The 14,438-nt window shown below is 57.1% G+C and overlaps 1 protein-coding gene across 17 annotated transcripts in view; it reads right to left on the reverse strand.

The window, feature by feature from the left end:
- Speg (striated muscle enriched protein kinase) overlaps positions 1 to 14,438 on the reverse strand; it is a 58,503-nt gene that overhangs the window by 21,073 nt on the left and 22,992 nt on the right. For 11 of the 17 annotated variants that reach the window (XM_076549999.1, XM_016009990.3, XM_076549997.1 and 8 more), the window contains 12 exons: positions 10,747 to 10,916; positions 10,425 to 10,513; positions 9,361 to 9,536; positions 6,686 to 6,946; positions 5,178 to 5,336; positions 4,866 to 5,055; positions 4,535 to 4,758; positions 1,813 to 1,932; positions 1,481 to 1,585; positions 1,115 to 1,321; positions 293 to 416; positions 27 to 202 (listed from right to left, as the gene is read on the reverse strand). In XM_076549999.1, coding sequence (XP_076406114.1) covers positions 27 to 202; positions 293 to 416; positions 1,115 to 1,321; positions 1,481 to 1,585; positions 1,813 to 1,932; positions 4,535 to 4,758; positions 4,866 to 5,055; positions 5,178 to 5,336; positions 6,686 to 6,946; positions 9,361 to 9,536; positions 10,425 to 10,513; positions 10,747 to 10,916 — 2,001 coding nt within the window. Of the gene's footprint in view, positions 1 to 26; positions 203 to 292; positions 417 to 1,114; positions 1,322 to 1,480; positions 1,586 to 1,812; positions 1,933 to 4,534; positions 4,759 to 4,865; positions 5,056 to 5,177; positions 5,337 to 6,685; positions 6,947 to 7,262; positions 8,041 to 9,360; positions 9,537 to 10,424; positions 10,514 to 10,746; positions 10,917 to 11,018; positions 11,676 to 11,762; positions 12,828 to 12,865; positions 14,194 to 14,438 lie in introns of those variants that run through there. The other 6 variants (XM_076550007.1, XM_076550008.1, XM_042260065.2 and 3 more) reach the window with 5 other exon arrangements.

Below are 14,438 nucleotides of genomic sequence, written 5' to 3' on the forward strand. Positions count from 1 at the left end.
AGCAATATTAAGACGTCGTCACCCACCTGCCAGCTCCAAGGTGACCGAGCAGGCCTTGGTGCCATGGCGGTTCCGGGCGGTGCAGGTAAGGGCCCCCAGGTCTCGGCGGCTCACCCGGCAGATCCGAAGACAATACTGGTCGTCATCTGGTTGCCTCAGTTCATAGACACCTGCGCGTGCCTCTAGGAGGGCTCCTCGGCAGCTAAGAAGGATAGGATGGGTGATCTTGCCAGGCAGGGTTGGGGCTGGGACTATCACAGGTGGGGGGGGGCTGGTGAGTAAGGACTCCTACCTCCTCCAGACAACCTGGGCCTCCACATGGTTAAAGGTGACCGTGACGCAAGCCGGCTGGCCCTCTACTACGTACACAACGTCTGGTTTATCCAGCACTGCCGGAGCCTCCTCCAGGGGTGGGCCTGGGGTGGGGGGGAGGAGAACACAGGCTTTGTACTGGGCTGGCACTGGGGCCAGGGCACCCTCTGCACCTTCACCCCCACCCCACTGAAGTTCCAGTTTTACAGATTGCTGTGGATGATTGTTTGGTAAATAAAACACTGATTGGCCAGTAGCCGGGCAGGAAGTATATATAGGCAGGACTAGCAGAGAGGAGAGAGGAAAGGACAGGAAGACAGGAAAGAGAGACACCAGCTGCCGTCCAGGGAGCATCACGTAGAGGCAACAGGTAAAGCCACGGAACACATGGCCACATATAGACTAACAGAATTGGGCTGAGTATAAGAGTAAGAGCTAGACAATGGTAGGCCTGAGCTAATGGCTGGGCGGTTTAAATAATATGAGAGTCGATGTGTTTATTTTGTAAGTGGGCTCCGGGACTGGCGGGGCTCGGCGGGAGCTAGAGAGAAACTCTCCAGCTATGAAAGATGGAGAAGTTGAGGCTCAGAGAGGCGGAGCCAGGAAGCAGCTAAGGAAGGAAGGACGGATAACACCAATCTTTAGCTTTGTACCCAGACCACTGCTGCTGATGGGATGGGATCCTGCCGAGCGACACCATCCACGCCATAGTCACCAAGTCTGGAGCAGCCTTTAAGCCTCTGTCACTGACTCCTCCTCCCCCCCCCCCCCCCGCCACCGACCCCCATGGCATCGGGCTCACCGTGCTCTACCAGCTGCACAGGCTCCGATGGCGCCGAGGGCTTGCTGCTACTCTTGCCGCTGGTGCTGAGGACCCGGAAGATGTGCTGGAGTCCCTTCTTCAGCCCCGTGGCCGCCCACGCGGGCTCCCGCAGACCTGTGACCAGTGCGGTCCACTGGTCTGAGCCCAACACCTGGTGCTGCACAGTGTATGTCAGAGAGTCTGGGTCTAGAGAAGAAACAACAGAGGATGTTCCTGGGCCCGCTTCTTGCATTCTACCCATTCCCCCATCCTATGCTCGAAAACCTGGACATTTTAGTGCCTCTGCCTGAGCCTTCTCCGTCCATGCCCCATCCCTACCCTCTGACCTGTGTGGCCCTGACCCACCGATAGCCATGTCCAGACTCCTGGGTGGGTTCCATGTCAGCGTGACCATCCTTCCTGTCACCGCCACCACTTGCGGAGCGCCATCCGGAGGGCCCGGAACCACATCTGAAAGCCACAGGTGGGAGGTGTGGGGGTGCTTCAGAGCCTGAGGGCTCTACAGGACCAGCGACCTTTAGTCTGGGGGAGCTGGGGCTGAGGCTCAGCCACAGGCACAGGGCAATGCCAGCTACTCCCTCCGGAGTGGAGAGGAAGCTGGTATGGAGCCCCCACCACCACCACCTCCAGCCTAGCCCCTGGGTGATGCCATAGGCTAGGGAGGGTGTTTGCCTCACCTGTGACGTAGAGATGGGCGTAGCAGGCAGCTTTGCCCAACTTGTTGGCGATGACACTCTTATAGACCCCGGCATGCTGAGGCCCCACGGCGGGGAACACCAGGCGGTGTATGTCCCTGTCTGTCGGGGAGGGACAGGGACACATGGCTGATCAGGAGAATACTTTGTGGGCTCGGCTCATGTAACCTCAAGCCTGGCCACACGCACAGTACCCGCTGCAGGGAGAGGGGAAAGGGGAAAGAACGGGGGGGGGGGTGGGGGGGGTGGGGGAGGGCGCCAGGAGACGTGTGCTTCCTGCAGCCAACGCTGGTCCCTGTGCCTCTCGAGCATGTCACTTGGCATATCTTCTTCTCACACAAGGTTTGTCTTTGTGGGTCCCTAACCCCGTGACAGGCCCCTCACTCCTGTCCCCGCAAGGGGTTGAGACTTCCAAGTCACAGTTCTGACAAAGTTTGGTGAGTGGGTCCCTCCCCGGTCTCTTCTCACCCCAGCGGACGCTGCCTGTGCCTCCTCTCCCGCAGAGCCTGAGGAAAGTCCGCTAGAGACCAGCTAAACCCAGTGACCCCCCCCCCCATGCCCTCCCCACCATCTGGCTATTTCTTCCCAACTCTCATAGACGATCGGGGCCCTGAAGAGGCCAATGGTTTCCACCTCTGAGTCTTGGTTCACCGAATTCCTCCCATTCAGAATGTTCTCAACTCTTCTAAAGCTCCCTTCTCCTTTACGACATAGTTCAAGCACCTGTCCACGAAGCCTAGCCTGCCATGGCCCCACCCCTCCTTCCAGTGCCCTGATGCCCTCCCTGGGTCCCCAGCCCTCTCGAAGCTCATTGCCCGGTACCAGGTCCCCGTGATTTTGGAGATTTCCTCTTTTCACTTCCATGAGTGGCAGCTCCTGTCCAGCTCTGCTGGTTCCACCCAGGACTCAATGCTTTGCATGCAGTAAGTGCCAAAGATGTGTCATAATATAAATTACAATAAGAGTTGCCGGCTCGGCGTTCATCCTACGCCAGGTACTTGGCATGCTTTTCTCAACCCTAATCCTCTCAACAACTCTACAGAATTATCCCCATTTACCAATGAGGTCAGAGACGTTAATTGGCTTGTCCACGGTGACACAGCTAATGAGTGAGGAAGCAATGGTTCGACCTTAAGATCCATTTCCCCCCAAAGCTCCTTTCTTGCATTCTGCCCCGTCAATGATAAGGAGGCTGTCCCTGGCAGGACGTGAAGAAGGGACGGCCTGTACTGTTCTCCTCCACACCAGGGATGTGCCCAAACAGCCCTGTCTTCCTTTCCTGTTATCTCACTCTGAACGGCCAGTCCGTTCACTTATCTCTGCCTACGCTATTTATAAGGGAAGAGGAGCCAAAGGCCGCCTGCCGGTGGTCCCAGGTACAGGCACAGCACCGACGTCAGCTCAGATCCCGAGACAGACACCTACCAGGGCCTCCAAGGAAGTGGGGACACAGGAAATGTCTGAGCAATGACAGTTCTAGAGGGAGCAGGGCTGCTGTGGTGGCACCAGAGACGAGATGAGGGTGGAGTTGGGAGAACGGACCGTTAGTCACTAAAACAGCCTTTATTTCTCTTTCCTTTCTTCTTTCCTCTCTCTCCCACATTCCCTTTTCTTTGACAGGGTTTCATGTAGTCCAGACTAGCCTAGAAATCACTATGCAGCTGAGAATGAGCTTGACCTTCTGGTTCTCCTATCTCTGCCTCCCGAATTCTGGCATTACAGGTGCATGTTGTCATACCCAGTTTCTGCAAAAGGAGAGGTCATAGCCAGGGCTTGGGGCTGGCAAGTACTTTACCAACTGAGCTGCATCCCCAGTCAGGAGCTCTTAGAGAGACGGGTTTGGGTCAGAAAGTCCTTGCTTACCTTTGAGGAAGTGTCTATACCTCTCTAAGCCTCAGTTTCCCCATCTGTAAACAGGTATAAGAGAACCTGCCTCACAGGCCTATGGCAAAGTGAGATTGTTCCTGTCAGGGCTTCAGGACTTGGGGTGCACCACACAGAAAGCACACACCAAGGGGCTATTAGATGCAGCTGCAGAAGAAATCCATCCCAGGCAGAGGCAGGAGGAACTCACATGAGATCCATGTTGCTTCAACAATAGAACACAAGTGTTCCTTTGGGGAAATAACCAGGCAAGAGGACTCCCACCCAAATAGCCTGTTCTTCGTATCCCCTGGCTTCCTCTTTGTCATTTACTATTCGTCAGCAAGCCTGGATCTACTTCCCTTCACAGCAAGACCCTGTGCATGCCAGCCCTTCCACTGAGACTTCTCGGGCATATGGGCAGCTCGGCTTTACCAACAGTGAGAGTAGGTGGCCACAAAACCTGTCGTAAGATTTATCATCTGCTGACCGCTTGTTATTTGCAGGCCCGGCTTTGGGTGATATATATCACTAATTTCATTCTCATCACGGCTCCATTGCAAATGAGGGAAGAAGAGCACTGTGGGTCCTGTAACCTGCTTGCAGTCCCCAGGCTGCTCCGCAGCAGGCTGTGAGGGCCCAGGAAGTACCACTCGGGGATGACTCGGCAGATGGCACTATTGTGGGCTCAAGAAAGGACAGACTGACCTCAGAGCCCCTAAAGGTTGTGTTCCTCGGCCCCTCCCATCTCTAACCAAATTATGAAGAGAAGACCCTGAGAGGTTCCTAGGGGAGGATCCAAAAAGCCAAGAGGTCGCCGGGTCCCCTCCCAGTCACATACACTGTGTCATGCGTCGATCGTCACTGCTTTGAATTCGGTGGCCATTGTGGAACCAGCTGATGGTGGGATAGGGCAGGCCGGTCACTTGGCACTCCAGCATGGCTTCTTTAGCTAGCCCCACTTCCAGATCTTGTAGTGGCCGCAGGAAGTCGGGAATAGACAGCCTCTCCAGATCCCCATGCTCCGGCTCCTCAGGGATGGATGGCATCTTCTCCAGCTTCGAGCTGTAAGAACCACATGGCTGCCCAGATGTGCACAGCTGTGCCCTCCTGGCTCAGGGTAAGGGTCCCTCAGAGGCACGGCAGGCAGCACCCGGAGTCCTATGTGGTACCTGGGGCCAGAGGCGGCTGTCCGAGGCTCCTCCACGTACAGCTGGGCAGAGCAGTGGGCCTGGCCGTGAGCGTTGGTGGCATTGACTTCGTAGAGTCCCTCATCCTCACTTCCCACCCGGGCGATGTGCAGTGAGTGCAGACCCCCATCCTGCCGCAGCCGCAAGTTCTCGCTCTCATTCACGGGGTGGCCTGGGGACAGGAGGACATAGACAGGAAGCTGCTAGAGCAGAAGGAAGGACTGCCCTCTAAGCACACCCGATCTTAGCCCTTGACGTTGTCTCAACATATTCAGAGTGGGGAGGGGACCATACCAAAATGAGTCCAGGTAACAGAGGGAGGCGGGGTACCGCTGATCTTGCAGTCCAATCGGGCTGCGCGGCCTTCCAGCACCTCGACGTCTTCCAGCAACCGGGTGAACAGAGGCGCCAGCGACGGCCGGACCGTCAGCCGGGCACTGCAGGTCAGTTCATCTGCGAGGAAGTGGGCAGCACTGAGTTAAAGAAAGCTGTGGCAGCCCAGACACCTCATCTCACGGGTCCAGTCCAGCCTTAAGAGCCTGGGCTGAGCCCTGCGGAGCCTCTGTGCATGAAGGCCGAAGCAGTGGGCAAAGATTCATAGACCAGGCTTTCTTTGGAGGCAGGGGGTCAACAAGGATGGGTAGCAGCCTCCCAGTGTGGGCTGGGGACACTACAGGAACACAGGGCCTGCTGAAGCGCTTACCTTCCTCTGTCCATTCAAGACGAAACATAGCTTGATTCTGAGTAGGTTCTTGAAGAGAAGCCCCCTGCCCAGACTTGTCTGTGTCTGGTTCATGCCCATACTGTCCCACCTGTCATACACCCAGAGCAGGTGCCTCTTGGTCCCACTCTAGACCCCCTGCCCCAAAGGCAGGTGCCCTCGTCTCTCTTCTCCTCAGAGAACAGGACCAGGACAGAGATACCATTGACAGTACCAACAGCTGGCATCCATGAGTCTCTACCCTTTGACGGGCACTGGGGCATTGTTCTCTGCAGGGGTTAGCTCCCTAATCCTGCCAATCCCCCTGCCTGGTAGGTATTAGCACCATCCCCTTTCACAGATGGATAGAATCAAGTTCATACAGAGGAAGGGACTGGTTCAAAGACATGAGCTTGGGAACGTGCAGGGCAAGAATAGAGCTACCCAAGTCAGGTTTGTTTGCTGTATCTCAATGGACTCGCTCTACCTGGGAACAGCATCACTTCCTGTGCCAGAGAGAGCCCTAAGTCAGTGGTTCTCAACCTGTGGGTCATGACCCCCCCATCAAATGACCCTTTCACAGGGGTCTCATATCAGATATCCTGCATGTCAGACATTTATATTATGACTCATAACAGTAGCAAAACTACAGTTATGAAGTAGTAATGAAAAGAATTCTTTTTTTCCCCCCCAAGACAGGGTTTCTCTGTATAGCTTTGCGCCTTTCCTGGATCTCGCTCTGTAGAGCAGGCTGGTCTCGAACTCACAAAGATCCGCCTGGCTCTGCCTTCTGAGTGCTGGGATTAAAGGCGTGCTCCACCACCTCCCGGCCAGCAGTGAAAATAATTCTATGGTTGGGGGTCACCACCACATGTGGAACTGTCTTAAAGGGTCACTGCACTAGGAAGGTTGAGAACCGTTGATCTAAGTGCTCATTGTTCATGGGCCAGAGGCCCATACTCTCTCCTGCCCCCCATGGTTAGAATTCCTCTTCCGGGGCGTCTGTTCTGCACCAGTCCCCGCCCCCGTCTCTTAGTCCCCGCCCCCGTCTCTTAGTCCCCGCCCCCCGGCTCTGAGCCCCAGCACCTGAGTGAGTAGGTACCTTTGGCGGTGCTCAGCTTACACGTGTAGACCCCACTGTCGTCCTCATGCACAGAGGTGAGCAGCAGCTTGCACTTGCGGCCGTCAAAATGCATCTTACATTTGAGCAGCGCGGGCTGCAGCAGGCGGCCGCGGCACAGCCAGTCCACCTCCACGTCGGCCGGACCCGCCACCAGGCACTCAAACAGCGCCATCTCCCCGGCCCCCACGTCCACGTCCTGCAGGGGGGCCAGCACGGCCAGGGACCGGCTTTCAGGGTGTGCTGAGGGAAGGCAGCCACGGGGATGGGGGGCACAGACAGAGCAGAGACACACGGGGCAAGGAAGACACACACACACGCACACACAGAGAGACAGACAGATACAGAGAGAGAGATGCATTTGGTTCCTCTGGAGACTGGGAAAGCCCATCCGCCCCCAGGCAAGACAGCAAGGAGCCCCTAGACCTGGCTCTGGCATGGGAACCCGTGTTGGCCCCTGGGAGGGAGAAGGGATGAGAGGTGAAAGGGCCTTGGGGGAGGGGATCCAAAAGGACGGTGGTCGGCGGCGGCGGCGGTAAAGAAAACACAGCACGCTGGCTGGGTACAAACTGGACTTTATTTGAGCTACAAAATAGTTATCTCCAAGCCTCCACCCCCACGGTGACCCTGCTCCTGTACTCAGCCTGGCTCTCTCTCTCCTTCCCAGACAGAGCATGCCGGACATGGCTGTGAAGGAGGGCGCCCCACTGGACCCTAAGCTTGCCAGCAGCCAGGGCTTTGCCCCAGACCTCTGGCCTTTGGTCTCTGGTGGAATAGAAAGTGTTGTGTGCCATTTTAAAAACCCATTTCTGAAATGGTCAGTGCCCTGCCCCTTCCCGGTGAGCCTCCTGGCCACTGCACCTGCCGCTCTGGGCCCCTCCATCCCATGGATGCCATGTTCTGCCTTATTCCACCTCAGCTCAGAGGCAATCCTTCCCTAACTGTCACAGACACACAGACAGACAAACGGACAGACAGACAGTGGCCTGTAGCAGCATAGCACATGCACTCGCTCGAAGCTCCCCTACGGGGAGACTGGGGGAGCTTGGCACCCCTCATCGTTGTCCCTTTCCCAGCCCTCAGTCCTTCTGGGGGGCCTCCTGGCCTGCACAGCCCCATACCCACTTAGGGAGGATGGATCCACTGGGGCCCATGGGCTACCCCAGAGTGCTTCATGGGCTAGGGAGGGAGGAGGAGGGGAGGCAGGGATAAGTCCGGGCCGGAGAGCCGGCTGGGTCTGTGGGCAGGAGGCAGTGAAACACAGCGAGGTCCTGAGACAGAGGCGCGGCCCGGAGGGTAGCGGGGGGCAGCGCAGGTGGCCCCCTGAGCTCACTCGCCTGTGTACAGACAAAAACCTCAGTCAGCAAGCGGCAGGTTAGTGCGGCACACGCACGCACGCACACGCGCACACACACATGTGCACGCACACACAGGCACACAGGCCTAGCTAGGGCCCCTCTGGATATGGAGCTGCCCCTAAACCTGCCACTAGGGGCATCTAGGTCCTCCTAGATCCGTGCTGGGGTAAAAGGGCCAGTGGCTAGCCTGGTCCCCGGGGTTCCTCGACAGACAGAGACCCTGAGCAACAAGGGGAGAGGTGTTCATAGCCGTTAGGAGCACCCCAAAGCCTTCGGAATGCTGGACGGAACCCCAAAGAGAAAGAAGCACCATGACACAGGTTAACACAAGAGACGCGAGGTAGAGCCCAACCCCAGAGAAGGAAGAGGGCGGGGAAGGGGCCTGAAGAATCTAGAGCTCGGAGAGGTTGGTAACCACAGCCAGAGGAACCGGGGAGACTGAGGCAGGCGAGGCCTGGCCGGGGAACTAGGACTGTAGGTCTGAGCTCCAGCAGGGGCTTGGGAATGTCTTGGGAAGCCCCCAGAGCTGGCCTTTGCCAGGCTTGAAGGAACTGTGCCCAGTGAGGGGCAGGGAAGGACCATGGTAGAGTGAGGGGCTGAGGAGACGTTCCTAATCCTGTGACGTCACATGGGAGGGATGGTCAAGTGGATGGCCACCCTCTGGAAGGGTGACCCAGCAGCCTCCGAAGGTCAGTCTGGAGAGATCCTATTCTGCCAGCTGCCTGAGAGGCCCCCCTTATGCCCCCAACCCTGAGGACCCAGCCCTCTCCGTACTTCAGGGCTCTATAACCCTGGCACCTCTGATGCCCCTCCATCATGCCGATGATACCCTCAGGGTCCCTTCGAACGGGTCCAGCCACCAGCCACTCCCCACTGCTACCCCAACCCCAACCGTTTCTGCACCACAATCAGATGTGTATGGAGGGCGAGCGGGGGACAGGGGCAGGGCAACGGGGTCAGTGACGAATGGACCTGCACAGAGCAGGCGCCAAAAGCTTAGAAGGACGGGAAGAGGGATGGCTGGCTACAGGAGGCAGGGCTTCTAGCCACCATCAGGCATTGTCGTGATGGAGCATGGGGAAGGCAAACCGGGGAGCCAGCTGAGTATGGAATTATTTACTGTGTGATCTTGGGCAAAGTCTCTTCCTTTCTCTGGGCCTCGGTTTAGCCAACCATGATACGAGCAGGTGGATTAGGGGTTCTTCCAGCCTGACCTATTGTAACTGAGGTGGGAATGTGAGCTGTCAGGAGGGTAAGGACCAGGATAGGCAGGCGGTTCATGAGTCATGTGCCTCTCACCTCGGACCTCTAGGCGGGCCTCACACTGCCGAGCGCCATACTCGTTGACGGCCTTGCAGGTGTAGAAGCCAGCATCGCCCCGCTCGGCAGCCAGGATCCGCAAGCGGCAGAGCCCACCCTCCGCCTCCTCGGCGAAGCGCCGCTGGTCTGGGCGCACGGGCTGACGATTTCTCAGCCTGTCAACGAGACAGAAGGCTCAGTCCTACAGCCTGAAGGCCTTACCGCAGTCACAGCAGCAGGAGGAGGGAGGCTGTGGAGCCTCCCCATGGGCTGCACGCCTCTCCTCCTCACTGGCTTCCCAAATCTGTATGGCAGATGTGAAGGCAACCTTGGGATCCAAGGCTAGGATTACCCCACCTCCATCTTCCTGCCTTCTCCAAGTACTTTTAGACCCAACTGGATCTCTACCATCTCAGAACCTGTGTCACCTCTAAATATTTCTTAAATGATCCCTTATCATATTTCCACTTATTTGTAACACAAACATAGATGCCCATTCCCCCAACGGGATACTGAAGAACTTTCAGTCTTAAAATAATAATAATAATAATAACGCCGGAGACCACATAATCAATTAAAAATGAAAAACAGAACCCAAACCAGCGTGGGGGCGGGGACAATGGCATGCTGAGTAATGTTCCGGGCACCTGGGAGGCACCAGGCATGGCAGCTGAGAACCACATTTAACTCAGACATGGGTAGCCCAGAAACAAGATTGTGACGACTGGGTCCACCACAGCCCGGGTATAGAGCGGCTTGGGCTTTAAAAATCACCCTGCATCAGCTGACGGCATAGAGTCGAGCAGCCGTCTACATGGCCAGAGGAGTCCCGGCCATTCATTCAAAGTGGGGGTGGACATGAAGTCACTCATTGTCCCATGCTTCTCCAACAGAGGAGGCCCTGGGCAGGCATGCAGAGTGGTACTGCTGTGTCTGAAATGGGGTCCCAAGGGAAGTTCTCTAGAGCTCTGTTCCCTTCTACCGCAGCCAGCTCTTAGGCTTAGCCTGGGAAGTGGGGCGGAGTGGGCGGTACTGGTGGGTGGTATGTGCGGTTTGCTACTTACCAGGAGACCACAGGCTTGGGCTCCCCCTGCACTCGGATGCTCATAATGACATCTTGGCCTTCTCTTACGGATTGGTCCATGAGTGAGACCTGAAGGAGAATCCCAAAGCATCAGGGGTGACAGAGCACAGCACTGGCTGCTGAGAACTGGGGGACCTGGGAGAGAGGTCTCTTCCACACCAGTCAGTGGCTGTCTCTGGGTAACAAGGGTTAATGGGGGCAAGGTTCCATTAAGTGCAACACTTAGGAGTGGCCTGGGGAACCAGGGGTGCACAGAGGGATAGTGTCCACAGAAGGCTGGGTACCAGCCTCGGGGGTCTGACCTTGAAGGTTGGGGGTGCCTTGGAGTCAGAGGAATCCCGATCCTGGTTGGGACTGAGCTTCATGGTTGGGGTTCTGGGCCAGGTCTCCCCAGGCTCTGGGAACTCCTCTGGGGGGCTCAGGTACTCCTCATCAGAGGTGATAGGGCTGCTGAAAGGGGATGTGGACCCGCCTGGAGGAAAGATAGATGATTTCAGGGAGAAAAGATGGAGAGAGCTGGCTGGGGTATGTTACAGAGATGAGGCCGCCCCTGCGGGCCCAGCCCTGACTTCACCTCCTGGGGAAGCTCCCTTGCTGTGTGTGTGACCATGCCCAGCCACTTCCTCTCCCTGAGTCTGATTCCTCCTCTGCCAAGCGCTGCCAACCCTGAGCCTGATGATAATCTACAGAGAAGAGCCTAGAGCCAAAGGTTTGGTCAGCCGAAGGGCCACTACTTGGTCTGGGGGCGATCCTGAGTCCTACTGAGGCGGTTCAGTCATGTCGCCAGCAGGAAGTGGGCCTCCAGACTCCCAGTCACAAGCCCCAAAGGAGGCAATAGATATCTCTAGGACCCCACGACAGCAGGATCAAGACACTGGTTTCTTAGGTGAGCTGGACCTGGCGCAGAAAGAGCACATACCCCAGACAAGCCCCATCCTGACCTCTGTCCAGGGCCAATGAGGTGGCGGTGACCAGGCGGCCCTTCCCCCTCCCGCTTCTCAGCTTCCCCAGGGGCACCTGTTGGCCCCATCATTACAGCATGAACCCCACATTCTCAGGGGACAGGAAAGCACAGTCATCCATAGAAAAGGGTGATTCCGCCTAGGGAAAGAGGAGGGGGACCCCTGAATCTGCCCTGGGGGGGGAGGGGTGTCCCCAGGGCCCTGAAGCTCTCCCCTCCAACTGGCCAGGGGCCCAGCCTCGCTGAGCTGGCGCTTCTCCGACTGCCAAATACAGCCATGAATCTGCCCCAGCCCCCCTGGCCCCTCCTCCTGTTTCCCCAACCCCAAGCCCCCAGCGGCGCTGCGCCCCAACTCACCCTGAGACTTTGCACACGGACCCCCGGCCTGCACCTTCCTTAAGCCTCGGCCCTGGCACCGGGCCCTCCTGCTCCCTGCCCCACTGCCCACTGGGCCTTAGCTCCCCAGGGAGCAGGCGTTCAGCCTGCCCAGCCCCGCTCACTCCCGCTGACCCAGCGGAGGCCCCGCACTGAGCCGGGCCCCGGAGGGGGAGGGGAAGTGAGCCCAGGAGGGGGGGGAAGGAGGAGGTGGGTGGGGGTGGCCAGCGAGAGGCCCGGCCCTGGCTGGTGGGAAGGTGGTGCCTGCCGAGACCACAGGGAGCAGCAGCCCCTGGAGGGAGCGGTGGAATAGGAACTGGGGGAGGGGCGGAGCCCGGCCCGGCTGAATTTAGCCGCTGCTCATTCCAAGCACCCAGCGCCTGCCTTTCCTCTCGTTACAGCTTGGGACACTGACAAGCGCTGAGCGCCCTGGTAGGGCCTGGACTCCAGGTGTGGGGACCGCAGTCCTCAGAGGGGGGTAGGGGTAGGGTGACCCTGCACTGCGGCATTTAATATTCTTGACTGATCCACCGTAAGGAGTGCCAAATGGCGAATGGGGCGCTAGGCTACCTACCCCTTGCTTTGCCCAAACCAACAAGACTCAACCTGGGAATGCATGACTGGCCGGCCTTAAACCCTAGAAGAGGCCACAGCCGGTTTTCTAAGACATGGAGAACCGAAGAACTGCCCGGGCTTGGGAGCCCTCCTTCCCAGACGTGTCCCCTTCCCTGTCGACCGAAGGAAACGTAGCAAGCACATGGCTGCTGCCTCCCAGGTCCTGCAGCAGGCCAGCGTGGAAGAACAGGTACTTCAGGACCCAGGCCGGCATCTAATTCAACCACGGGCTCTACCGGGTCCCTGCTGGAGACTTGCCCTTCACCCATCAGCCCGCCAGGCCTGTAACTAGGAAGGTGTGGGCTATTCCCCACCAGTGGTCAGTCCTCACCAGCAGCCATGTGCACCCGGGGAGTCGGGGGAGGAGCTTGGAGAGAGCAACAGAGACAGAGGTGTTGAGCCAGTGGCCACGAGTCCTTCTCCCTCCCTCCCCCCTCCCTCCACCCAGGGCCACATTCCCAAGCTATGACCTGTGTTCCCCAGCACTACCAGTGAGGAAGAGCGGTAGAGGCCAAGTGGAGGGCCCAGTTTCAGGTTGGCTGTCTCAAGGTTGGGGAGGAGAGTGAAATCAGGATGGCTCTTGCCGCTGGAGACATGACCCCCAGCTGACACTGAGATCATAGGCACAATCCTGGGGAGAGGGGGCTCCTCTCCCTCCATGGAGCTTACATTCCTGGCTCCAGGGTCACCTCCAAGCTGGACAGTGCTGAGGCAGCCCCAAGGTTGAGGAAAGGGAGGGCGGGGCAAAGATTGAAGTCTGATTGGCAAAGGTCTGTGCATGCCGCGGAGACCCCTGGTGGCCACCAGGGGAATAGCACCTAGGTGCTACCCAGCCAATCAGCAAGTCTAGGTCAAGTCTCTCCAGGCCAGAAGGCTAGCCAGGCTGGAGGCTCAGGGTCCAGAGGGGTTAGATGAGTGCTCTCTGCAAAAAGTGGTCTCTGCTACACCATAAACCCAAACTGTGTCTCCAGGGAGGTTAACAGAGGATCCTAAGCTCCATTGGCCTGATGGGCAAAATCGCCTTTCTAACTAGTCCCTAACATTCCAGGACTGATCCATCCATCTACAAACCCAGATTTCATTGTTGGAGATACACTTATACCAGCAAGGAAAAGGGGGTGGTGGTGGTTCTCCAGAGCCCTCCCATTGAAGGGCCACTATTCACACAGTGACTCCATTCACATAGCTGTCCTGTCAATGACGCTTTCAGGTCAGTCCCATTCCATAAAAAACTGGTTATTAGAAAGCCCGCGAAGCTCCTCCGGCCAGTGCATCCAGCTGGTCCCAACTGTCTGTGGTGCCTTCACTACAGACACAGCTGCTGCTCCCGCCCAGTGTCTAGCACATGAATGGCATCCCCCCGAGGCCCTTTACCTCGAGACTGTCAGAGTGATGCTCCAGCCACCCACACCAGCACCACTTGGGGCTTATTTTGAAATACAGAGCCTTAAACCTTATCCAGACTGCAGAATTGATTTTCTGAAGTGAGAAGTCAAAAACTGTATTTCTTTTTCAAAAGCACTCCAGGGATTCCTAGGCACATGAAAGTTTCGAGACCCAGGCAAATCCTCGCGGGAGGATGGGAACCCAAAGAGGCGATTTCACTGAATCTTAGAGCACTTGGCCATTCAACTTCAAAGGACAGCTATAAAGCCAGACGTCTGCATCGACAGCCCTTGTGATTCCAATTGTACCAGCCAGCTCCCCATTATGAGCCAGGTCCTTAACGCCAGGCCAGTGATTTTAAACATTTTTTTTCCAGCTTATTGGTTTTCTTTCTTTTTCTTCTTCTTCTCCTTTTTTTTTTTTGTTTTTGTTTGGTTTTTTTGTTGTTGTTGTTTTTTTGTTTTTTTGTTTTTTCGAGACAGGGTTTCTCTGCGTAGCTTTGCGCCTTTCCTGGAGCTCACTTGGTAGCCCAGGCTGGCCTTGAACTCACAGAGATCCGCCTGGCTCTGCCTCCCGAGTGCTGGAATTAAAGGCGTGCGCCACCACCGCCCGGCCTCTTCTCCTTTTTTAAAGACAGGGTTTCTCAGTGTAGCCCCG

The sequence above is a fragment of the Peromyscus maniculatus genome, chromosome 13 (genome assembly GCF_049852395.1).
Source record: "Peromyscus maniculatus bairdii isolate BWxNUB_F1_BW_parent chromosome 13, HU_Pman_BW_mat_3.1, whole genome shotgun sequence".
Classification (NCBI taxonomy): domain Eukaryota; kingdom Metazoa; phylum Chordata; class Mammalia; order Rodentia; family Cricetidae; genus Peromyscus; species Peromyscus maniculatus.